General features: G+C 38.1%; 1 protein-coding gene across 2 annotated transcripts in view; it reads left to right on the plus strand.

The window, feature by feature from the left end:
* The window catches only part of SMIM14 (small integral membrane protein 14), an 80,746-nt gene that overhangs the window by 43,209 nt on the left and 12,867 nt on the right, over positions 1-24,670 (plus strand). For both annotated transcript variants that reach the window (XM_045474990.1, XM_045474989.1), the window contains one exon: positions 16,587-16,635. In XM_045474990.1, the coding sequence (XP_045330946.1) occupies positions 16,587-16,635 (49 nt within the window). The remainder of the gene's footprint in view (positions 1-16,586; positions 16,636-24,670) is intronic.

The following is a 24,670-nucleotide window of genomic DNA, read 5'->3' on the forward strand; positions in this document are numbered from 1 at the left end:
TTAGAAGTATCTGAGAAAAGATAGTGAAAGCCATAGAGATGCCTTTGTGGGGTTGGAGTGTGAGAACATGTGGGGGATGTGTGTGTGTGTAGGTCAGTATATGTTTGTAAATACATAGGAATGGTTTCCAAGGGGTATACTGGAGCTCATAATAATGGTTATATTGAGGAGTTTCAAGTTAGTCTAGGTACTAGTTTAAGCCCATGATGTAAGTTTTCCTTTTACAAATGAGGAAACTGAGGTACAGAGAAGTTAAGTCACTCTTTCCAGGTGTCAGAGCTGAACAGAGAGTGGCAGAAGCACATTCAACTCTGGCAGTTTAGCTGTAGGCCCTGTGCTGTTTCTTTTGTTTTCTTTTTTTAATAAAATTTTTAAGTTTATTTATTTTGAGAAAGAGAGGGCGCAAGCAGGGGAGGAGCAGAGAGGGAGAGGGAGAGAGAGAGAGAGAGAGAGAGAGAGAGAGAGAGACTCCCAAGCAGGTCTTGCACTGCCAGTGCGGAGCCCAATGTGGGGCTTGAACCCACTAACTGTGAGATTATGACCTGAGCGGAAACCAAGAGTCAGTCACTTGACCAACTGAGCCACCCAGGTACCCTTGCCTTGTACTATTTCTTTAGTGCCCTGTTCTGTTCTGCTGCTGCCAGTTGGTCTCCTTCAAGCACCTTTAAAAACACTGTATTTGTGGGGCGCCTGGGTGGCGCAGTCGGTTAAGCGTCCGACTTCAGCCAGGTCACGATCTCGCGGTCCGGGAGTTCGAGCCCCGCATCGGGCTCTGTGCTGACAGCTCAGAGCCTGGAGCCTGTTTCCGATTCTGTGTCTCCCTCTCTCTCTGCCCCTCCCCCGTTCATGCTCTGTCTCTCTCTCTGTCCCAAAAATAAATAAACGCTGAAAAAAAAATTTTTATAAAAACACTGTATTTGTGATCAAGGAAACATTAGGATGATAGAAGAAAGCAATGAAGGAGAGACTCTTCACTGTATTTGTACAGTTTAAAACTGTGAATGTACTACCTAATCAAATAACCTTAAAAATAAAACTCGGAAGGCACCTGGCTGGCTCAGTTAGTTAAGCATCCGACTTCGGCTCAGTTCATGATATTGCAGTTCATGAGTTCGAGCCCCTCATTGGGCTTTGTGCTGACAGCTCAGAACCTGAAGCCTGCTTTGGATTCTGTGTCTCCCTCTCACTCTGCCCCTCCCCCGCTCATGCTCTGCCTCTCTCTGTCTCAAAATTAAATAAACATTAAAAAAAATGTAAAGGAAAAAACCTCTGCATACAACTCTTGATCTTGGGGCTGTGAGTTCAAGCCCCTCGTTGGGTACAGAGATTACGTAAGTAAAACTTTAAAAAGATAAAACTTTGTAAGCTACTTCAAAGGCGTTAGAAGCAGTAAAATTATACACAATATGTAGTACAGACTTTTTTCACTGAAGAATAAAATTTTTGAGTATACTATTATATGATTTGAAAAGAAAAGATATTATGTTTAGCTTTCCCATAATTCTTTTTTAAAAATGTTTATTTATTTTGAGAGAGAGAGAGCACGCGTGAGCAGGTGGAGAAGGGGCAGAGAGGGAGAGAATCCCAAGCAGGCTCGTACTGTCAGCACACAGCCCCACGTGGGGCTTGATCTCATGAATTGTGAGATCATGACCTGAGCCAAAATCAAGAGTGGGACGCTGAACCAAATGAGCCACGCAGGTGCCCCTAGCTCTTTAGTAATCCTAATAAGACTTTCTTTTGTTCTTAATTCTTTGATTTCTAAATTGGTAGATTTTTTTCTCATCAACATATAAAAAATATATAAAAATAGAAAAAACTTGTATGTCTCCTAAGGCAAAATGGCTACAACAACAATTCAGTGCTTTTTTTACTATTGCCTCATCAGTGCTTATGTAAATTTTGATTGTTTAACTCTTAGGCTGTACCAGTATAAAGAATATAAATCTGATTTTCATTCATTTTATTGTCTATCTATAGTGTGGACTTTAAAAGCAAATGATTATATTTCCGGTTGTATTATAGGAGTGTTTTAAATAATACATTATAAGCTGCATTTACGTTTAAGGTTGATAAGACTGCAGTACAAAGAGTGCCCGTTTTGGGGTGCTCATGACAAAGCTTTGCTTATTCACTTGGCAGGTGTGCTTCTGGTGACTTAATTACATCGAGTTACACACAGGTTCATAACACAGTTGTACTTTGCTAAGTGTGTTTATGTCTCTATTTGTCTCCACAATGTTCAGAAACATTAATAAAAGGAGGCATTTTCTGACATTACAATCTATTTCTTTCATAATTAATGCTTTACTCATTAAATACTGGTTGGTAAGACTTCTTTTAAGTGGATAAAAATGTATATACAGTGAGTTTCTTTCATTTAAAATCAGTTCTTTTCATCAAGTTATGCTATGTTGCATTACTTGATTTACTATGGAAACATGCTTAGTGATAAGTATGGATTTTTCTTGATATGGTAGAATACTACTACATGTGTAGAAAGATGCCAGCACAAAATTGTAATCTCATTATAAATCAGTCATTTTTTAAAGTTGTGTGGTATTTTTTTGTGTGTGCCCTTGTGGAGTTAGTATTCTTTAAAAAAAAAAAAAAAGGACATTTCCTTACAACAACTGTATTTAGTTGTGTTTTGTTTTTTTTTTTTTTTTTTAATGACTAATATTTCCTTACAACAATAAAAACAGCCTGCAGGGGGCTTTTTCCATTCCCATTGAAGCCATTTATAGAATTATTCTGGTTTCACCCTATTCTGCTCCCTTGATACCTCCTCCTTTCTCTGTTCTCCTTGACTGGCTGTCTCTTGGCATAAAATTTCTTCTATTAATGATAGGAGTTCCAGAAAGTGAGAACAGATAGATTTAGTAACGTGAACTTGGATCATGTTTTGTGTTTTTCCTGCTCTCTGTTGTAACCTAAGATTTGAAATAAGATAATCCCTTTTTTGGTTTGTTGAGCTCTGTATTTCACATCTAAACAGTGTAACTGAAACCTCTAAAATTTTAATTTATTTAAAGTTGTATTTGTATTAGAGTATTGTAAGCATGTCATCTGGGAGATCTTTGGTCAGAGTCCTCATTATAGGCCTGAAGGCCCTGTAAATTGTGGCTAATGTTCACTGTACTTAAATAAGTTACATTAAGATTGATTGGTTTTTATCCTGGAAGAAAAATGTGTGTGCCTGAAAAATTTCTTGAGAAACCTGTCTACCTAGCAAATATATCTACTGCTAGTATCTTTTTCTATTTATTTAAAAATTTTAATGTTTATTTATTTATTTTTGAGAGAGCATGCATAAGTATGAAAAAGGGGCAGAGAGAGAGCGGGAGAGAGAATCCAAGTAGGCTCCGCACTGTCAGCTCAACATGGGACTTGATCTCATGAGTCATGAGATAATGACCCAAGCCAAAATCAAGAGTATGACGCTTAACCAACTGAGCCACCCAGGCGCCTCTATTTATTTTAATTTTAATTTTAATTTTTGTAAAACACTTATTGAAATAATACATGAATATATTCTTTCAAAAAATAATCAGACATTAAAAAAAAAGTAAAAGTAGGGAAGTATATATCCCCAATTTAATAATAGTATTTAGCATCTTCCATGTGGTACAAAGCCTTTTTTAATCATCTGATTAACTTCTGGGTTTTATTTTAGTTAATAAAGGAAATTTTAGTCAATTTCTTACTTTCAAATCTTAATATTTTTTATCAGTATCATCCAGGCACTGGAAGACTAGTTAGTCCTTCTGTGGTTAGAGGTATAATTCAGTTTACCAATTAGGAAATGAGGTTATATGGGAGTGCCTGGGTGACTCAGTTGGCTAAGCATCCGACTTCAGCTCAGGTCATGATCTCATGGTCTGTGGGTTCAAGTCCCAGGTCGGGTTCTGTGCTGACAGCTCGGAGCCTGGAGCCTGCTTTGGATCCTGCCTCTCCCTTTCTGCCCCCCTCCCCTGCTTGCATTCTGTCTCTCAAAATGAATAAATGTTGAAAATAATAACAAAAAAAAGATAAAATAATGGTTACATGTCCTTATGGCACACAATTCAAGCAGTATACTGTCAAAAGAGAAAATAAAAATCTCCCTATATTTTCCAATGCTTCATTGCTTCTTTATTGAATATAAGCTGTTAACATTTGTTTTATATTATTCCAGTTGTATGACTGCATAACAAATTACTCAAAAATTTAGTGGTATAAAACCTTTTATTAAGATGACAAACTCTGTGTCTGGAGTTCATACAGAGCATAGTGGAGATGACATGTGTGTTGCACAATGTCTGGGTTCTTAGCTGTAAGACTCAGAGGCTGGGAGCAGGAAGCATCTGGAGGCTCACTCACTCACTGTCTGGCAGCTGATACTGGTAGACTGAAACCCTACCTAGTACTCCCAGCCTACATATGACCTTTTCATATGGATGCTTGGCTTCCTCACAGTGTGGTGGCTTGCTTCCAGGGTTAAGTATCCATCTCAAGGGAGGATAGGGAAGGGGGAGAACCAGCCAGCAGCTGGATACTTTTTTTTTTTTTAATTTCCTTAAGTAATCTCTACACCCAACATGGGTCTCTAACTCAACAACCCCAAGATCAAGAGTCACATGCTCTACTGCCTGAGCCAGCCAGGCACCCCAGCAGCTGGATACTTTTTATGACCTGGCCTAAGAAATTGCATACAGCCCTTTGATTATAGCAATCACAAGCCTGCTTAGGTTCAAGAGGAGAGGAAATATATTCCATCCTTTTTTTTTTTCAATTGAGGTATATTTGACATTATATTAATTTCAGGTATACAACAAAATGATTTGATACTTACATATTACTAAATGATCACCACAATAAGTCTAGTTAACATCCAACATCATACATAGTTACAAAGAAATTTTTCATCTTGTGATGAGGAATTTTAGGATCTACCCTCTTAGCAACTTTCAAATCTGCAATATAGTGTTGTTAACTATAGTCACCATGTTTTACATTACATCCCCATGGCTTATTTTATAACTAGAATTTTGTACCTTTTGACCTCCTTCACCCATTTTGCCCACCCTCTACCACCCATCTTTGGTAACCACCTATCTATTGTCTGTATTTATTAGCTTGGTTTGTTGTTTCAAATTAAATGCATAAGGCAGATTATTGTCTTTCTCTGACTTACTTCACTTAGCTTATGTCCTCAAGGTCCATCTGGATTGCCACAAATGGCAAGATTTCATTCTTTTTATGTCTCTGTGTACACACACACACACACACACACACACACACACACACCATCATCTTTATCCATTCATCCATCAGTGGACACTTAGGTTGTTTTCATATCTTGGCTACTGAAAATAATGCTGCAGTGCACATGGGTGTGCATATATCTTTTCAAATTAGTGTTTTCATTTTCTTCAGATAAATACCCAAAAGTGGAATTGCTGGATCATGTACTGGTAATTCTGGTCTTAATTTTTTTTTTTTTTTTTTTTTGAGAAACCTTATACTTTTTTCCATAGTGGCTGCACCAATTTACATTCCCACCAATAGTGCACAAGGGTTTCCTTTTCTCCACATGTTCACTAATGCTTGTTATTTCTTGTCTTGTGCTGCTGTTTATAAGCCACCCTGTCTGTAGTATTGTTTTAGAAAAGTAAACTGAGACATTTGCTAACATGAAAAGATATACAAAGTGTGTTAATCAACTCTTTATGTTTTCAGTAAGGCTTTCGGTCTACAGTAGTCTCCTGTAGTCAAAACATATATGGATTTTTGACTATGCAGGGGGGTCAATGTCCCTACCACTGTGTTGTTCAGGGATCAACTATTTTACAAATATCAATGTCTGGAATATAGTAACCAGAATGCTAACAAATAGTTATCATCATATGGTGGGATGTTGTCGATTTTGGTCACTGCTCTAAGAACTACTAGAACATTCCTGAGCTACTGAGCTCCATTAGAACGTAGGAAATGTTGTGTTTTGGGTTTTTTGTTTGTTCTTTTAATGGGGCTTTATGTTTATGTTTCTTTCTTATTTTATTTTTTAATTAAAAATTTTTTTAATGTTTATTTTTGAGAAAGAGAGAGTGCACAAGTGGGACAGGGTTAGAGAAAGGGAGACCTAGAATCAGAAGCAGTCTCCAGGCTCTGAGCTGTCAGCACCAAGTCAGATGTAGGGCTCAAACCCACAAACCCATGAGATCATGACCTGAGCTGAAATCAGACATTTAACTGACTGAGCCACCCAGGTGCCTCTCTTTTCTTTCTTAATAAATGTTTATTCATTTTGGAGAGAGAGAATGTGAGCAGGGGAGGGGCAGAGAGAGGGGGACAGAGGATCTGACGCAGGCTCTGTGTTGACATCAGTGAGCCCAAGGCAGAGGACTCAAACATACCAACCATGAGATCCTGGCCTTAGCTGAAGTTGATGCTCAACCAGCTGAGCCACCCAGGCACCCTTATATTGTTATTTTATGTGTTAGGCTCCCTACTATATCTTTGGATCCATAATATATACTTGCTGTTTTATGACTTTATTTCCCAAGCCGCATATTGGAACACCTGACCTAACACTGATGATTTGTGAGAATACTTTAAAATGGGAACACCTGTTTTTTTTTTTCATCCTCTTTTTTCAATATCTTGCTCTCAAACTGGCAAGGAGTTTAGTTGTTGCAAATAATATACATATAATTCCTCTGAGCAGTTTAGGGGAAAAAATAGTCTCTTAAAATCTGAAAACCTTAGTTTGACAAAATGCACATGAAAATTACTCCTGGGATGCCTGGTCGCTCAGTCAGTTAAGTGTCTGACTCTTGGTTTTGGCTCAGGTCATGATCTCATGATTCTTGAGTTCGAGCCCCACATCCAGCTCTTTGCTGACAGTGGGGAGCCTGCTTGAGATTCTCTCTCTCCCTCTCTTTCTGCCCCTTCCTTATGCTCTCTCTATCTCTCTCAAAATAAATAAACTTTAAAAAAAAAATCACTCCTTAAATATTTGTCAAAGAAATGAATATTTTTCTCTATTTTTGTTTTGAGGAAAGCCACAGGAATCTCACTGCTCAGAGACTTTCAAGCGAACCTTACGACCATGAGCTGTGTTAGAGGACATTGATCCAACCGTTTAGTCATTACTTTGAAAGTACTTTTTGTTGTTGGTTTTAGAATTTCATTTAAAAAAAAATAATAGTGGTAAATTTGAGCATGCTTATTTACACAGTCAGCCCTGTTCAATATTAAAATGACTTTTTCCCACTTTCCTGCAAATTGCTGTGATCTAAAAACGTTATCTTGTAGACCATGAACTGGGATTTTTATATACATGTTTAATTTTTTATATGTTTAATTATATCATTTAATCCTCATAATGCCTTAAAGTTCATAATGTTAAGCAGTTAGTTAGGCATGAACAAGGTGGGATAAAGCAGATGCTGGCCATACACTCTGAGCCACCCCACCCAGGGTTAACAGCCACACCTTCAGAGCCACTCCAGGGCTAACAGAACAAGAAAGGCCTAGCCACAGAGCTGGCTCAAAAGCCACAAGGGAACTTCCAAGAGCTGAGGATGAACACAAAAGGTGCAAGCTGCCTTAAGATCACAGCAAAAACTCATTAGAAACTCATAAATAGACAATACATAAATAAATAACAGAATGCATCATGGCTGCGTGCATGCACAGAAGCCAAAATGTTATGTAACCATCAGCTGTCAATCAAAGCCAAAATTACATATAGAAAAAGCAAACTTAAAAGGATGCAGTTAGAAAGTCTTGGGGCCATTGCCACTCTTTCTCTGGCAGTGGCCCACTTTCTCTCTTGAAAATATCGTATACTTATCTACTCAGTAAACTCTATCTCCCCATTCTGATCTTGGGTCTCCAACTCTGGGTGCATCTGGGACAAGATGCACCTTGGTATCTGGTCAACCGAGTGACCCAATAACATTAATACGTCATATATATGTCTTTTATAGTTTGAAACTTTATGGAAAGTAACAGATAAAGAATTTGAACCCATATACCTCTGATTTTAAAGCTTCTCTTTTTAACCACTGTTCTGTTTACCAGTACACAGGCAGCTACTGTCCATGGGAAAGAACATGACTTCCAATATATGTGAGGTTCTTGAGCAGACATAAAAAAAATAGCAATAAGTTCTAGTTCAGGTATTGTCTTAACTCGGGTGGCTAAAGCAAAATACCACAGATAGGTGGCTTAAACATCAAACATTTATTTCTCCCAATTCTGGAGTCTGGAAAGTCCAAGATCAAGTACAGGTAGACTTGGTGTCTGGTGATGGTTTTCTACTTGGTTTGCGGACAGCTGCCTTCTTGCTGTATCTTCAACATGGTACAGAGGGAATAAGGACTCTAGTCTCTTCTTAATATAAAGGCACTAATCCCATCGTGGGGGCTTTCCCCTTATGACCTCATTTAAATCTATTTACCTCCCAAAGGCCCCGCTTCCAAAAACCATCACATTGGGGATTTAGGGCTTCAACAAGTGAAGTTGGGACACATTCAGTCTATAGTAGGTACATTTTGGTAACTCCAGAGAGAGACTTTCTTTTCTTTATAATTCTTTTCAGTGAATTTCTCCAAAGTAAGTTTTCTCAAAAAGATCCATTTATCTGCTTTTGTCATTAGAATTGTGTCTTTGAGAAGATGTGGTATAGTATTACTTGGCAATCAAAAAGAATGAAATCTTGCCATTTGCAACTATGTGGATGGAACTGGAGGGTATTATGCTAAGTGAAATTAGTCAGAAAGACAAAAATCATATGACTTCACTCATATGAGGACTTTAAGAGACAAAATAGATGAACATAAGGGAAAGGAAACAGAAATAATATAAAAACAGGGAGGGGGACAAAACGGAAGAGACTCATAAATATGGAGAAGAAACTGAGGGTTACTGGAGGGCAGATGGGCTAAATGGGTAAGGGGCACTAAGGAATCTACTCCTGAAATCATTGTTGCACTGTCTGCTAATTTGGATGTAAATTTTTTTTTAATTTTTTAAAAAGGGGGATTAAAAAAAAAAAAAAAGAATTGTCTCTTTGATCTACATTTTTCCCAGAGACCTCTGACAGCCAAGGGTTTCTGTTAGGCTTCCTGGGTATCATAACAGACTATTTTATATTCATCAATTTCCCTAATGTGAAATCTCTTGGCCAGGTCTCTTTTATTCTTTCAGTCTTTTTAAATCTGTGTTTTCTGCCTTTTTCCCTAATGAGTAAACACATTTATTATACTCATGTTATGCTATCTGTGTGATTTTGAAGCAGGCTAACTTCAAAAACTTTCCATGACCATCCTGGTTAGATGGAGATAAATCTACTTTTAGTTCTTTTCTGGGATCCCAGGATCAGTGTTAACATGAAATTTACCTGGACAACAATTGTTGGCTATAGATAGTCCACATGTGGTTCTTCCCCTTGCCTCCACCATAATACAGAAAATATTTGAAGTTTATGACTCCATCCTGTAGATCCTGTCATTTGTTTCCTTCACATATTATCCTTGGTTTTCTTCTAATTATATTTGTTTTCGCAAATAGTTTCCTATCGGAGTAGCCAAAATTAGCATCAATAGTACCACTGTATTCTCCAAATAAGTCAAGAGAAAACTAAGATGTAAATTAGGCCTTTGTTTAAACAATTCCATCAAAACAGTGAGATTCTCTTGTATTTAAATGCGTGGCTTTTTTAAAGTGTGTATTTATTTATTTTGAGGAAGAAAGAGAAAGAAAGTGTGTGCCTGTACATGAACATGGAAGGCGCAGAGAAGAGAGGAGAGAGAGAATCCAAAATAGGCTGCATGCTGTCAGCATGGAGCCCGACTTGGGTCTTGATCTCACCACTGTGAGATCATGACTTGATCCGAAACCAAGAGCCAGATGCTTAACCAACTGGGGCCACCCAGGTGCCCTTAAATAGTGGTTTTTTAATTCTTTAAAGACTGTAATTTACTCATCATAGGTGTTTGAATCTGAATACTGAAAATATATTCCAAAACACTGGTTTGGAAAAAAAAAGTAGTCCTGATCATGATACTTTGGCACCTCATTATTCAGAGCCTGCAGCATTGCCTGTTTGTGAACGTGAAGAATGTAGCCAGGAACTCAAAGAAGACCTGCCAGAAGAGCAGGGTCCAACCACAGCTCTTGGTGGAATGTCCCAAATATTCACTGCACCTTGGACGAGAGTTGAAGTGCTGCACTCAGCCAGGCTTCCAGTGAATAAATTCTTCTCATTCTTTGTTGGGGGGAAGGGAGGGGCGGGGGGGGGGGTGCAGTGCATGCACATGCCCATAGGCACTCAGTTTTAATTTTCTTAAAGCTGAAAGAGCTCCTGTCTGCTTAGCATGAGCCAAAGGATTTATCGTTTCCTGTTGAAAATCATTTGACTCCCACTCTTCTGGCTGCCCTTACCTAGAAAAAACCACTTATTATGAACCAACACAGCTTCCACATTAAACTGACATAATTTCTCTTTTTACCAATTATATGTGAATTAGTTAATTTTCTAGAAACTTATATAGCAGGACAAATTGTACATTACCATTTTTTATCATAGTCCCAAAGGGAAGCCTACTCTTTCTTCCCCTGGCACTTAAAGGAAGAGCTCTCTCTCTCTCTCTTCTTAAATTTTTTTTTTTTTCAACGTTTATTTATTTTTGGGACAGAGAGAGACAGAGCATGAACGGGGGAGGGGCAGAGAGAGAGGGAGACACAGAATCGGAAACAGGCTCCAGGCTCTGAGCCATCAGCCCAGAGCCTGACGCGGGGCTCGAACTCACGGACCGCGAGATCGTGACCTGGCTGAAGTCGGACGCCCAACCGACTGCGCCACCCAGGCGCCCCTCTCTCTCTCTTCTTAATGTTTGTTTATTTTTGAGAGAGAGAAAGAGAAAGAGAGCATGAGTGGGAAAGGAGCAGGAAGAGAGGGAGGCACAGAATCTGAAGCAGGCTCCAGATGGGGCCCCCCTACGTGGGGCTCGAACCCATGAACCATAAGATCATGACCTGAGCTGAAGTCGGATGTTTAACTGACTGACCCACCCTGGTGCCTCTCCCTCCCCCCCCCCCTCTCTTTTTAAAGTGATTTCTGTGCCCAAGGTGGGATTCTAACTCAGGATCAAGAGACACATGCTCATCAATTAAGCCAGCCAGGTATCCCAAGAGAGATCTCTTTCAGTGTAGAAGGAAAACATTGGCTATGTTGGTCTTAGAGCTACTTAATAACTACACATATGGTTATTTTCACTTTAGTCAGATTTTGCTTCAGTTCAATTATACAGTACATCAACTCATGGGAGTATTTTGTAACAATTCAGAATTGTGCTTGAGAGAATGTAATGATATGTTGTTAACTATAAAATTATGATACAAAATTTTGTACATTGTAAAGTAGAATGGAATTGTGTTAAGGATTTAGATTTTGGAGTTAGTATTGGATAATCAAGTTAGCTAACCTCTCCCAAACTCAAGTTTCATCCATCAGTAAAGTAGCAATAATAGAACCTGTCTCCAGCTCTTGGTTGAGAATTAAATAACAAGTTAAAGTTCTTACTACAGTACCTACCACATACAAGTTTCCAGTGTTTGTGATTATAATAAATTATTTAAGTTATAATAAGTCACTTTTTAAAGTAATACAATTTTAAAAGTAATATAATTTTTATTTAAATATGTCCCAAATATTATAAAATGAGAAAGTACTCCCAATTCCACAATGATAAACCATATGGGTATCTGTTATATATTGCTATGTCTCAGAATTGGAGGCAGTCAGACAAATGACATCAGTAGCATACTGTGATGATTTGAGCATACAGAGAGAGCATTTGGTCCTGGGGTTAAATACAACAGCTAAGTAACATGGCTCTTATGCCCCAGCCACAAGTGACTTTGTGGTTCTTCATCACTATCTCACAGGAGCCTGTTCACCTAAGGCCCTTTCCTAGTTGTTTATTCTGCCTGGAATGCTCAATCCCTTGATCTTTACTGTCCCGTAGATAGCCCCTTAAGTGTTATTGCCTCTCTCTGCCTGATTTAGATATAATGCCATCCTGTTTTTGTTCTCTGCATGGCTCTCTGAAATTTTTTATAATATATATATTTTTAATTTTTTTAACGTTTATTTATTTTTGAGAGAGAGACAGAGTGCAAGTGGGGGAGGGGCAGAGAGAGAGGGAGACACAGAATTTGAAGCAGGCTCCAGGCTCTGAGCTGTCAGTGCAGAGCCTGACATGGGGCTCGAAGCCAGCAACTGTGAGATCATGACCTGAGATGAAGTCGGATGCTTAACCGACTGAGCCACCCAGGCGCCCCATAATATATTTGTTAATCGTCTGATTTCCCCCCACAAGACTGTATGATCCATAAAAGTAGAAACTTTGTCTTTTTCATACTATATCCTCAGTACCTAGATCTGTACTTGGCACATAGTAGGCATTTAATAAGTATATTGAATGAATAAGTGAACAAATGATTGTTGCATTATTATTATTATATAGATGTAATTCATGAGCATCTCACATTTCTACATGAACATTTTAAAAACATGTTTGTTTATTTTTGAGAAAGAGTGTGGGGGAGGGGCAGGGAGAGAGAGGAAGAGAGAGAATCCTAAGCAGGCTCTGTCCTGTCAGCACAGAGCCTGACATGGGACTCAGTCTCACAAACCGTGAGATCTTGACCTGAACTGAAATCAAAAGTTGGATGCTTAACCTACTGAGCCACCCAGGTGCCCTCTAAATGAACATTCTTATATGGCTACAGAGAAATATTTGTTTTTTCTCTTATTCCATGTGTGTTTCCTAGTAAGTTCAATGATTTAAGAGCACAATAGTAAATATTTTAGGCTCGATGACTCTATAATTATAACCTCAGCTGTTGTAGTGAAAGCAGCCGTAGACAATATATAAATGAATGCGTGTGGCTGTGTTTCAGTTAAACTGCAAGCATACCTCATTTTATTGCACTTTCTTGCACTTCATACATACTGCATTTTCTACAAATTGAGGGTTTGTAGCAACCCTGCATTGATCGAAGTCTTACCAGTACCATTTTTCTATTAGCATTTGCTTGCTTCATGTCTCTGTGTCACATTTTGGCAATTCTTGCAATATTTCAAGCTTTATCATTATTATTTATTATGGTGATCTGTGATGAGTGGTCTTTGATATTACTGTTGTAATTGGTTTGGGGGTACCATGAACTTCATCCATATAGTATGGCGAACTTAATCCATAAATGTTGTATGTGTTCTGACTGTTCCACTGGCTGGCTATCTATCCCGCCCCGCCCCCCCATCTCTCTCCCCGTCCTCAGTACTCCTTATTCCCTGAGACATAAAAGCATTAGAATTGGGTCAATTAATAGCCCTGTGATGGTCTCTTAAGTGTTCAAGTGAAAGGAAGAGTCCCACATCTCTTACTTTAAATCAAAAACTATTAATGATTAAGCTCAGTGAGAAAGGCATGTCAAAAACCAAGATAGACTGAAAGCTAGGTCTCTTGGGCCAGTTAGGCAAGCTGTGAATGCAAAGGAAAAATTCTTGAAAGAAAATTAAAAGTTCTACTCCAGTGAACACATGAATGATAAGAAAGCAAAACAGCCTTACTGCTGATAATGGAAAAAGTTTGAGTGGTCTGGATAGAAGACCAAACCAGCTACCACCTTCCCTTAAGCAAAAACCTAATCCAGAGCAAGAAGATCCTAACTCTCTTCAATTCCATGAAGGCTGAGAGAGGTGAGGAAGCTACAGAAGAAAGGTTTGAAGCTAACAAGAGGTTGATTCATGAGTTTTAAGGAAAGAGGTTATTTCTATAACAAAGTGCAAGGTGAAGTGGCAAGTGCTGATTTGGATGCTGCAGCAAGTTACCCAGAAGATCTAGCTGAGATAGTTCATTAAGGTAACTACACTGAACAGTAGATTTTCAGTGTAGATGAAACAGCCTTCTATTGGAAGAAGATACCATTTAGGACTTTCATAGCCAGAGAAGTCAATGCCTGGCTTCAAGGGACACATTGACTGTCTTATTCGAGGCTAATGCAGGGACTGACTTTAAGTTGCAGCCAGTGCTCATGCTCATTTACTGTTCTCCAAATCCTAGGACTCTTAAGAATTATGCTAAATCTATTCTGCTGGTGCTCTGTTGGAACAACAAAGCTTCCATGACATCACGTCTGCAACATGGTTTACTGAATATTTTAAACCCACCACTAAGACCTATTGCTCAGGAAAGAAGATTCCTTTCAAAATATTACTGCTCATTGATGGTGCACCTGGTCACTCAAGAGCTGTGATGGTGATGAATGTTGTTTTCATGCCTGCTACAACATCTATTCTGCATCCCCGTGGATCAAGGAATCATTTTAACGTTCCAGTCTTATTACTTAAAAAATACATTTCATCAGGCTAGAACTGCCTCGGGTAGTGATTCTTCTGATGGATCTGGGCAAAGTGAATTGAATGTGTTCTCTATATCCATGAGCTCTGCTTGTTTTTTGTTTTTAGATTCCACATATAAGTGAGATCATACACTATTTTTCTTTTTCTTCTTTTTTTTAAGTTTATTTATTTTGAGAGAGAGAGAGAGAGCGTGTGTGTGCATGCATGCAGGTGGTGGGGGGTGAGGAGGGCAGAGAGAAAGAGGGAGAGAGAGAATCCCAAGCAGGCTCCACACTGTCAGCACAGAGCCCTGTCAGCAGGGGCTCGATCTCGTGAACCATAAGATCACTATCTGAGCCGAAATCAAGAGTCAGACACTTAACTGCTTAACTAACTGAGCCACCCAGGTGCCCCTTTATCTTTTTCTTTGTGACTTCTTTCACTTAGCATAATTCCCTCTGGGTCCATCCCTGTTGTTGCAAATGGCAAGATTTCATTTTTTTAGTGGCCGAATAATATTTCATTGTATATATATTTGCAACATTGTCCTTATCCATTCATCCATTCCTGGGCATCTAGATTGCTTCCATGTCTTGGCTATTGTAAATCAGGCTGCAGTGAAATGGGGGGGGCGGTGCATATATTTTCAAATAAGTGTTTTCATTTTCTATGGATAAATACCCAGAAGTGTAATTGCTGAATCATATGGTGATTCTATTTTTAATTTTTTGAGGAACTTTCATACTGTTTTCCAGAGTGGCTGCACCAGTTTACATTCCTACCAGTAATGCCCAAGAGTTCCCTTTTCTCAACATCCTCACCAACACTTATTGTTTTGTCTTTTTGATAATAGCCATAGAATGTATAATTTTTAAAGAGGTTTTTGATAGATTCCTTTCTTATTTAGGGTTAAGATCTGTCTTCCCATTTTAATTCAAGTAGGACTACTTTTAGAGGTATATACCAAAGCACGCCTGATCGTCTTAGAGAACAGTTTATAAAACGATTTGTTTAGTTGTTAATTCCAATAATTGTTTAGATGAGGTCCTAATTGGTATGGCACAGTAGTAATAATAGCTAACGTTCCTTGGTTTCTTACTACAGTTCACTTGCATTCTCTATTTTAATCCTCACTAGTACTCAAATATAGGTAATATTATCCCCATTTTACCAGGTGAGGAAACTAAAGTTTAGAAGTGTTAAAGACCTTGACCAAGGTCTTTGAAACTCTAGAAGTTTGCAGATCCAGACTTTAAATCCAGGTCTTTTCTGCAGAGCTCTCATACTTAACCAGCTAAGCACACACCTGCTCTGTTGTTTTCCCAAGCAATTGCAAGTCATGAGTTACTGCTTTAATGAAGAGAGGGTGTCATTATAAAGTAACAAGGCTGAATTAAAAAGTTGCATGCTCCTCATTCTCTTTTACTATATGGCCATCTCTATTTTAAGATTTATCATGTCATTTCTAAACATCATAAAATTTCTTAGCATAGGGTGGACATTCATAAAAGGATGATGTATATTTATTGATAGTTTTTTCTTTTAAATTTTCTTTTTAAAAATAATAATCACATGGTCCCAAAATTGTGTAAAAAGATAAATATTGAAAACTTTAGTTTTCATCTCTGTCAGAGTCTACTCCTCCATTCCACCCCCAACCCCTGTGGTATCCATTTTTATTAGTTCCTTATAGCCATGGTTTATGCAGATCTAAGCAAAAAAGGGAAAGTATTTGTTCTTCCCTTTCAAAGATGCATTTTCTACAAATAGAATCTTTTTTTTTTTTCTCTGCTTCGGATTTTCCATGAGAGAAAAATCTCATTAACAAAGTTTACTCTCTTTCTAGTAGTCTTCCTCTACAGTTTAGCGTTCTTCTTTGGGAAGTTTAATAATGTGAAGCAGTTTAGGTAGGTCACAGGTGATTTTTTAAAAATTCCTTAATATAAATGGGTGAATTGTGCTAGATCACAGTGTATGTGAAAATTATTTTGGCTAGAAAAAATCCCCCAAAGCTGGACTGCTCCTCAGTGTAGTCTGTGTTTGTATCTGATTCTGAAGGTACAGTATATCTACTGTGGTAGCATTTGTTTAAAAAAAAAAAAAAAAAAAAAGATCTTTCTAATAAAGATTATCCACTTTTGGTTAAATCCAATGGCTAACTTTCCTTTCTTCTTATTCATTGTAGTTGAGGCAGTCCCAGTCCTACTGCACAGACACAGAATGTCTTCAAGAATGTAAGTAATGATGGCACAGGAGGAGCCTTGCATTGGGGCAGAATTAGAGGACAGATGACTGTGAATGTTGGAAATTTTATTTATGGTTTGTTGTTCAAGGAAATGGTTCTCAGTAATGTATTTCCTATTTAAATATTTCATTTTTTAACTTAAATATTTTTTTCTTCCTCAAAAACAAATTTTCATTGAAGAAAATTTTTAAATCATAGATAAGGAAAAACTTGCAGAATACTAAAAGATCACCATTATTGACAACTTGCTGTAAAACCTTTCAGACCTTTTTCTTGGCAAATATATGTGTAACGTGCACTTCTGGCTGGTCACACTGGAACAGCAAGGCTGCTAGTGCAAACCCCTCACCCTTTCTCTACCATGTCTTTTTTGCATCCATTGGCAGCTTTGGGAACTTTTGAATGGGGAGAGGAGCCCATTCTTTCCCAGGGTGTGGAGGCTTTGGGGCTTTGGCTCTGACATTAGCATTCTCTAGGGAGCAAAGGCAGTTGGGAAGTTTCTCAATATGGCTTTATGGGCAGTGGTGATGGTAAAGTGAGAATCAGAAGAGAAAGATGGATCCTGCATTGTGAATATAGCTGATAGACTTGGTGGCTATTAGGTAAAGCACCTTTTTTACAAGACACAAATAACTTGAGGGGTTCTAATACCTAACATTCAAGCCAATTCTGTCTTAGCCATAATGATTTGACTGTAAGAATGGAAGTATGACATTAATAGGAAGGTGAAGCCTGACACAAGTAATTTCAGATACATTTGTGAAAATGGGATCACTTTGTGTGTATTGTTTTTCACCACTGTATTATAAACATATTAGTGTATATTTATCTTAAAAATAGTTACTGACTAAATAATAATACATTTTGGGAATACATCAGTGTTTAAGTGATTTCCGTTTATTGGAATCTTAGCCTGCTGATGTATTTTTTGCTATTATAAATAATAGTTGAACAGATATCCTTTATATGCATATTTTTAATTAAATTATTTTTTACCTTAAAATTTTATTTTTCATTTTACAGAGAGAGCTTGCAAGTTTGGGAGGGGGTTGAAGGGGGGAGAGAGAGAGACAGAGACAGAGACAGAGAGACACGGAGGGAGGGAGGGAGGGAGGGAATCTCAAGAAGGCTCCACACTGTCAGCACAGAGCCCAACAGAGGGCTTGATCCCATGACCCTGGGATCCTGACCTGAGCTGAAATCGAGAGTCAGACCCTCAACTGGATCAGCCACCCATGTGCCTCTGTTTTTTACCTTTTCCTTCTACTTCACCCATTTCTCCCACTCCTCAGCCCCCACCTCTGACAACCAGCAATTGGATCTTTGTGTCTATGAGCTTATTTTGTTTTGTTAGATTTTACATATAAGTGAGATAATACAGTATTCATCTTTCTCTGTTTCCCTTATTTCACTTCCATCCATGTTGTCACAAATGGCGAGATTTCATTGTTTCTTATGGCCAAATAATATCCTATTGTGTATGTGTGTGTGTGTATGTATGTGTGTGTGTATATATATACACATACACACATACATACACACACACCATAAGTTCTTTATCCATTCATTGTGGATGGACAATAGCATTGGCTATTGTAAATAGTGCTGCATTGAACATGGGAGTGCATGTATCTTTTTGAATTAATGTTTTTGTTTTCTTTGGAGAAAACCCAGAGGTGGAGTTGCTGGGTCATATAATGGTAGTTCTTGTTTAAACTTTTTGAAGAACCTACATACTGTCTTCCATAGTGGCTATACCAATTTACATTCTTATCAACAGTGCACAGGGTTCTTTTTTCTCTACATCCTCACCAACACTAGTTATTTCTTACCTTTTTGGTAATAGGCTTTCTAACAGGTATGAGATGATATCTCATTGTGGTTTTGTTTGCAGTGTCCTGTCCTGATGTTAGGTGACTTTAACCTGTTTGCCATCTGTGTCTTCTTTGGGAAAATGTCTATTCAGATCTTCTGATAACTTAAAAAAAATTTTTTTTTAATGTTTATTTTTGAGAGAGGTTTATTTTTGAGAGTTTATTAAGCAGAGATAGGGAGGGAGACACAGAATCTGAAGCAGGCTCCAGGCTCTGAGCTGTCAGAGCCCCGACGTGGGGCTCAAATCACAAACCATGAGATTATGACCTGAGCTGAAGTCACCCCAAATACTTTAGCTTTGTAATAGAATTTGAAATCAGGGACTGTGATGCCTTCAACTTTTTTCTTTTCTCAAGATTGCTTTGGGGTCTTTTGTGGTTCTATACAAAGTTTAGGATTGTTTGTTATATTTCTGTGAAATATGCCTTTGGAATTTTGATAGGAATTGAATTGAATCTGTAATTGCTTTGAGTAGTATGGACATTTTAACAATTATTCCAGTGTGTGGGCATGGAGTATCTTTTTATTTGTGTCTTCAATTTCTTTCATTTCAACACACAGCTCTTTCACCTCCTTGGTTAAATTTATTCCTAGGTGTTTTTTGATGCAATTGTAAATGGGACTGTGTTCTTAATTTCTCTTTTTGCTAGCTTGTTATTAGTGTATAGAAACACAACAGATTTTTGTGTTGATTTTATATGTTGCAATATTAGTGAATTTGTTTATTCTAACATCTTTTTGATGGAGTCTTTAGGGTTTTCTATACATAATGTCATCAGCTAATAGTGACACTTTTACTTCATTTTAAATTTGGTTGCCTTTTATTTCTTTTTCTTGCCTAATTGCTCTGGCTAGGATTTCTTTTAAAAAAAATTTTTTTGGGGGCGCCTGGGTGGCGCAGTCGGTTAAGCCTCTGACTTCAGCCAGGTCACGATCTTGCGGTCCGTGAGTTCGAGCCCCGCGTCAGGCTCTGGGCTGATGGCTCAGAGCCTGGAGCCTGTTTCCGATTCTGTGTCTCCCTCTCTCTCTGCCCCTCCCCCATTCATGCTCTGTCTCTCTCTGTCCCAAAAATAAATAAACGTTGAAAAAAATAAATAAATAAATAAATAAATAAATAAATAAATAAATAAATAAATTTTTTTTTTAACATTTTATTTATTTTTGAGACAGAGACAGAGCATGAACGGGGGAGGGGCAGAGAGAGGGGGAGACACAGAATGGAAGCAGGCTCCAGGCTCTGAGCCATCAGCCCAGAGCCCCACGCGGGGCTCGAACTCATGGACCGCGAGATCGTGACCTGAGCTGAAGTCGGACGCCCAACCAACTGAGCCACCCAGGCGCCCCATCTGGCTAGGATTTCTAATACTGTGTTGGATAAAAGTGGCCAGAGTGAACATCCTTGTTGTGTTCCTGGTTTTAGAGGAAAAGTTTTTAGGTTTCACAGTTAAATATGGTGTTAGCTTTGGGCTTTATTATGTTGAGGTACATTTTCACCTTGTTGAGAGTTTTTGTAATAAATGGATGTTTAATTTTGTCTAATGCATTTCCTGCATCTATTGAGATGATCATATGACTTTTATCCTTAATTTTGTTAATGTAATATATATCACATTGACTGATTTGTGATCGTTAGAGTAAATCCCACTTGATCATGATGTATGATCTTTTTAAAGTATTGTTGAATTCTATTTGCTAATGTTTTGAGGATTTTTACATCTGTGTGAATAAGGGACATTAGCCTGTACCTTTTTTTCTTGTGGTATCCTTGTTGGTTTTGGTACTAGGGTAATGTTGGCTTCATAAAATGAGTTTAGTAGAATTACCTCCTCTTCTGTTTTTGGATGAGTTTGAAAAGGATTAGTGTTAATTCTTTTTTAAATGTTTGGTAGAATTCACCAGTGAAGCTGTTTGGTCCTGGACTTTTGTTTGTTGGGAGGGTTTTGATTACTGATTCAGTCTCCTTACTAGTAATCAGTCTGCTCAGATTTTCTGTTTTATCATGATGCAGTCTTGGTAGGCTGTATGTTTCTAGGAGGTTATTCATTTCTTCTAGGTTGTCCAGTTTGTTGGTGTATGATTATTCATACTAATGTTATGATCCTTTATATTTTTATAGTATCAGTTGTAACATCTCTTTCATATCTGATTTTAGTTGAGTCCTTTCTTTTTTTGGTTAGTCTGACTAAAGGTTTATCAATTTTGTTTATCTTTTCAGAGAATTAGCTCTTAGTTTTATCAGTCTTTTCTAGTATCTTTTTAATTTCTTTATCATTGATTTCTACTCTAATCTTTGTTATTCCCTTACATCTACTAACTATGGGCTCTATTCTGTTTTTTTTCTACTTTTTGAGGTATAAAGTTAGATCATTTGAGACTTTTCTTATTGCTTGAAGTAGGCATTTATCACTGTGTACTTCTCTCTTAGAACTGCTTTTGCTCATGGCGTGCCTGGGTTGCTCAGTCAGTTAAGCATCCAGCTTTGGCTCAGGTCATGATCTCATGGTCTGTGAGTTTGAGCCCCATGTTAGGCTCTGTACTAACAGCTCAGAGTCTGGAGCCTGTTTTGGATTCTGTGTCCCTCTCTTTCTCTGCCCCTCCCCCACTCACACTGTCTCACTCTAAAAAATAAATAAAACATAAAAATAATAATAATAAATGGACTGCTTTTGCTGCATCCCCAAAATTTTAGTGTTATAATTGCATTTTTGTTTGTTTCAGGATATTTTTGATTTTATAAAATTTTTCTGGGGTGCCTGGCTGGTTCAGTTGGTAGAGCATGCAACTCTTAATCACAGGGTTCTGAGTTCAAGCCCCATGTTCAGTGTGGAGCCTAGTTTTATATTGCTGTGGTTGGAAAAGATGCTTGATATGATTTCAGTCCTCTTAAATTTATTAAGACTTACTTGTGGTCAACATATGATCTATTCTAGAGAATGTTTTCTGTGCACTTGAGAAGAATGTATATTCTGTTGCTTTTGGAGGGAATGTTCTATATATACAGTTAAGTCCATCTGATCTGACATGTCATTTAAGGCTGATGTTTCCCTATTGATTTTCTGTCTGGATGATCTATCCATTGGCGTAAGTAAGGTATTAAAGTTCCCTGCTATTATTGTATTGCTGTCTATTTCTCCATTGAGGTCTGTTAATATTTGCTTTATATATTTTGGTGCTCCTATAAATATTTACAACTATTGTATCCTTTTACTGGATTGACCCCTTCATCATTATGTAATGCCCTTATTTGTCTCTTATTATGTAGTCTTTGTTTTAAAATTGATTTTGTCTGGGGCACCTGGGTGGCTCAGTCAGTTCAGTGTCCAACTCTTGATTTCGGCTCAGGTCATGATCTCATAGTTCATGGGATCAAGCCCCTCATCAGTCTCTGTGCTGACAGTGTGGAACCTGCTTGGGATTCTCTCTCTCATCTATCTCTCTGTCCCTTCCCTGCTCATGCTCTCTCTCTCTCAAAATAAATAAAAAACATTCAAAAATAAATAAATAAAATTGATTTTGTTGGATATATGTATTAGCTACCCCAGCTTTCTTTTGGTTTCTTTTTTTTTTTTAATGTTTATTCATTTTTCAGAGAGAGACAGAGAGCATGAGCAGGTAAGGGGCAGAGAGAGAGAGAGGGAGACACAGAACTTGAAGCAGGCTCCAGGCTGTGAGGTGTCAGCACAGAGCCTGACATGGGGCTCAAACCCACGAACTGTGAGATCGTGACCTGAGCCAAAGTTGGATGCTTAACTGACTGAGCCAGCCAGGCACCCCTCTTTTTTTTTTTTTAAACACTTATTTCTTTATTTTTGAGAGAGAGAGTGAGCACAAGTGGGGGAGGGGCAGAGAGAGCGGGGGCAGGGTGGCAGGGGGACACAGAATCTGAAGCAGGCTCTAGATCCCTCTAATGCGGGGCTTGAACCCATGCACCACAAGATCATGACCTGAGCCTAAGTCAGACACTTAACTGACTGAACCACATAGGCACCCTCTTTTGGTTTCTATTGCATGGAATATCTTTTACCATGCCTTTACTTTCAGTCTCTGTATGTCATTACATCTAAAGTGAGTCTCTTATAGGCAGCATATACATGGGTCTTGTTTTTTGGTTTGGTTTTGTTCTTGGTGTTTTATTTTTATTTTGAGAGGGGGCGGGGAGAGGGGTAGAGAAAGAGGGAGACAGAATCTGAAGCAGTCTCCAGCTCTGAGCTGTCAGCACAGAGCCAGACACAGGGCTCAGCCACGGGATCATGACCTGAGCCGAAGTAGGACACTTAACTGAGCCATCCAGGCACCCTGGGTCTTGTTTTTTTAATCCATTCAGCCACTCTATGTCTTTTTTTTTTTTTTTTTAAATAAGCTCTATGCCCAACGTGGTGTTTGAACTCACAACCCTGAGATCAAGAGTCATATGCTTTACCGACTGAGCCAGCCAGGTGCCCCACCACTCTGTCTTTTGATTAGAATTTAGTTCATTTACAGTTAAAGTACTGGACTCCTGGCTGGTTCAGTCATTAAGCATCTGACTTTAGCTCAGGTCATGATCTCACAGTTCGTGAGTTTGAGTCCCTCTTCGGGTGAGCTCAAGCCCCGCTTTCGGTAAGCCCCTCTTCTCTCTCTCCATCTCTCTCTTCCCTCTCACGTGTGCCCTCCCTCTTAAAAAAGAAAAAAAAAAATACAGTTTAAGTAATTAATGATAGGGATATACTTGTTGCCATAGCGTTCATTGTTTTCTGGCTGTTTTTGTAGTTCCTTTCTGTTCTTTTCTTGCTATCTTCCTTTCTGGTTTGATGACTTTCTTTAGTGTTATGCTTATATTTTTTTATCTTTTTTGTGTTTACTATAAGTTTTTGTTAGGGGGTTTACATATAACAACTAATAGCCATCTGTTTTAAGTCAATAACTTAAGTTTGATTCCATTCTCTTTTTTTAAACTTCTTTTTTTTTAAGTTTATTTAGTTATTTTGGGAGAGAGAGGGAGTGTGCAAGCAGAGGAAGGGCAGAGAGAGAGGGAGAGAGAATCCTAAGTCTGCAAGGAGCCGGACTCAATCCCACAAACTGTGAGATCATGTCCTGAGCCAAAATCAAGAGTCGGATACTTAACTGACTGAGCCATCCAGGTGCCCCAAGTTTGATCCCATTCTAAATCTCAACATTCTAACTTCCCTTGCTACATTTTATGTACATTTTAAGATTTTTGACATGTTACTAAATTGCATTTATTAATAGGCTCTGTGCTTATACATACCATCCCGAAGCTGAGCTCCACTTTATTTTGTAATGAAGCTAAAACATAGTAAGGTACTATTTTAAAGGCACTTGTTATTACATTATTAATTATTGTTACTATTATGTGAACTGGGTGTCCCATTAAATTCTGTAAATATAACAGCTTAGAGAAATAGGAGCTATTACAGTGTTTAGCCCAAAGTAGAAATTTTGTCAGAACATTTTCCATTGGTGCATCAGGGTAGTAATTATATGCTCTGGACAAGAAGGTAACGGTGATGTGTAGACGTTGTGTTAGTTGTTGGGGTGATGTGTGGTGTTTCCCCCACTCCAGATTTCTTTATGTTGCTTTTTCAGTAGCATTCATTAATCTGCAGTGTGCTTTCTGATAAGCAGCTCAAAATTTTCCTCCAGCAGGTAAAGCTAAAACCTGTTCTTCTAGTTGAAAATAATCTTACTGAACTTCTTATGGAAAAACAAGTATTTATTACATTTGTGGTATCTGTGATCCTAGAGCCCAACCCCACCTGTAAACCAAATATACTCTTACTTCTTTGAATGAAATGTCATTTCTTTAATCTAAACATAAAGACAAAACTCTAGAGCTTAAATATTAATTTAGTTATATTGGCCAGTTTTTCTTCCCTGGTTCTTTTAGTGTTTGGTGGAAATCCTTTCTGAAAGTCATGTTTTTAAATGGTTTGTGCAGTTGTTTCCTGTAGGTATTAGAATTACTTTTCTTTGTATTCTAAATTTTCTCCAGTGAATTTATGCTGTTTTCATAAAATATATTTTATCTGGAGTTCCTACTGTCCCCTACTCAGGTTCAGTAATTTGCTAGAATGGCTCACAGAACTCAGGAAAAGTTTATTTACATTACCGGTGTATTATAAAGGGTACAACTCAAGAACAGCCAAATA

The sequence above is a fragment of the Leopardus geoffroyi genome, chromosome B1 (assembly GCF_018350155.1).
Source record: "Leopardus geoffroyi isolate Oge1 chromosome B1, O.geoffroyi_Oge1_pat1.0, whole genome shotgun sequence".
Lineage (NCBI taxonomy): Eukaryota > Metazoa > Chordata > Mammalia > Carnivora > Felidae > Leopardus > Leopardus geoffroyi.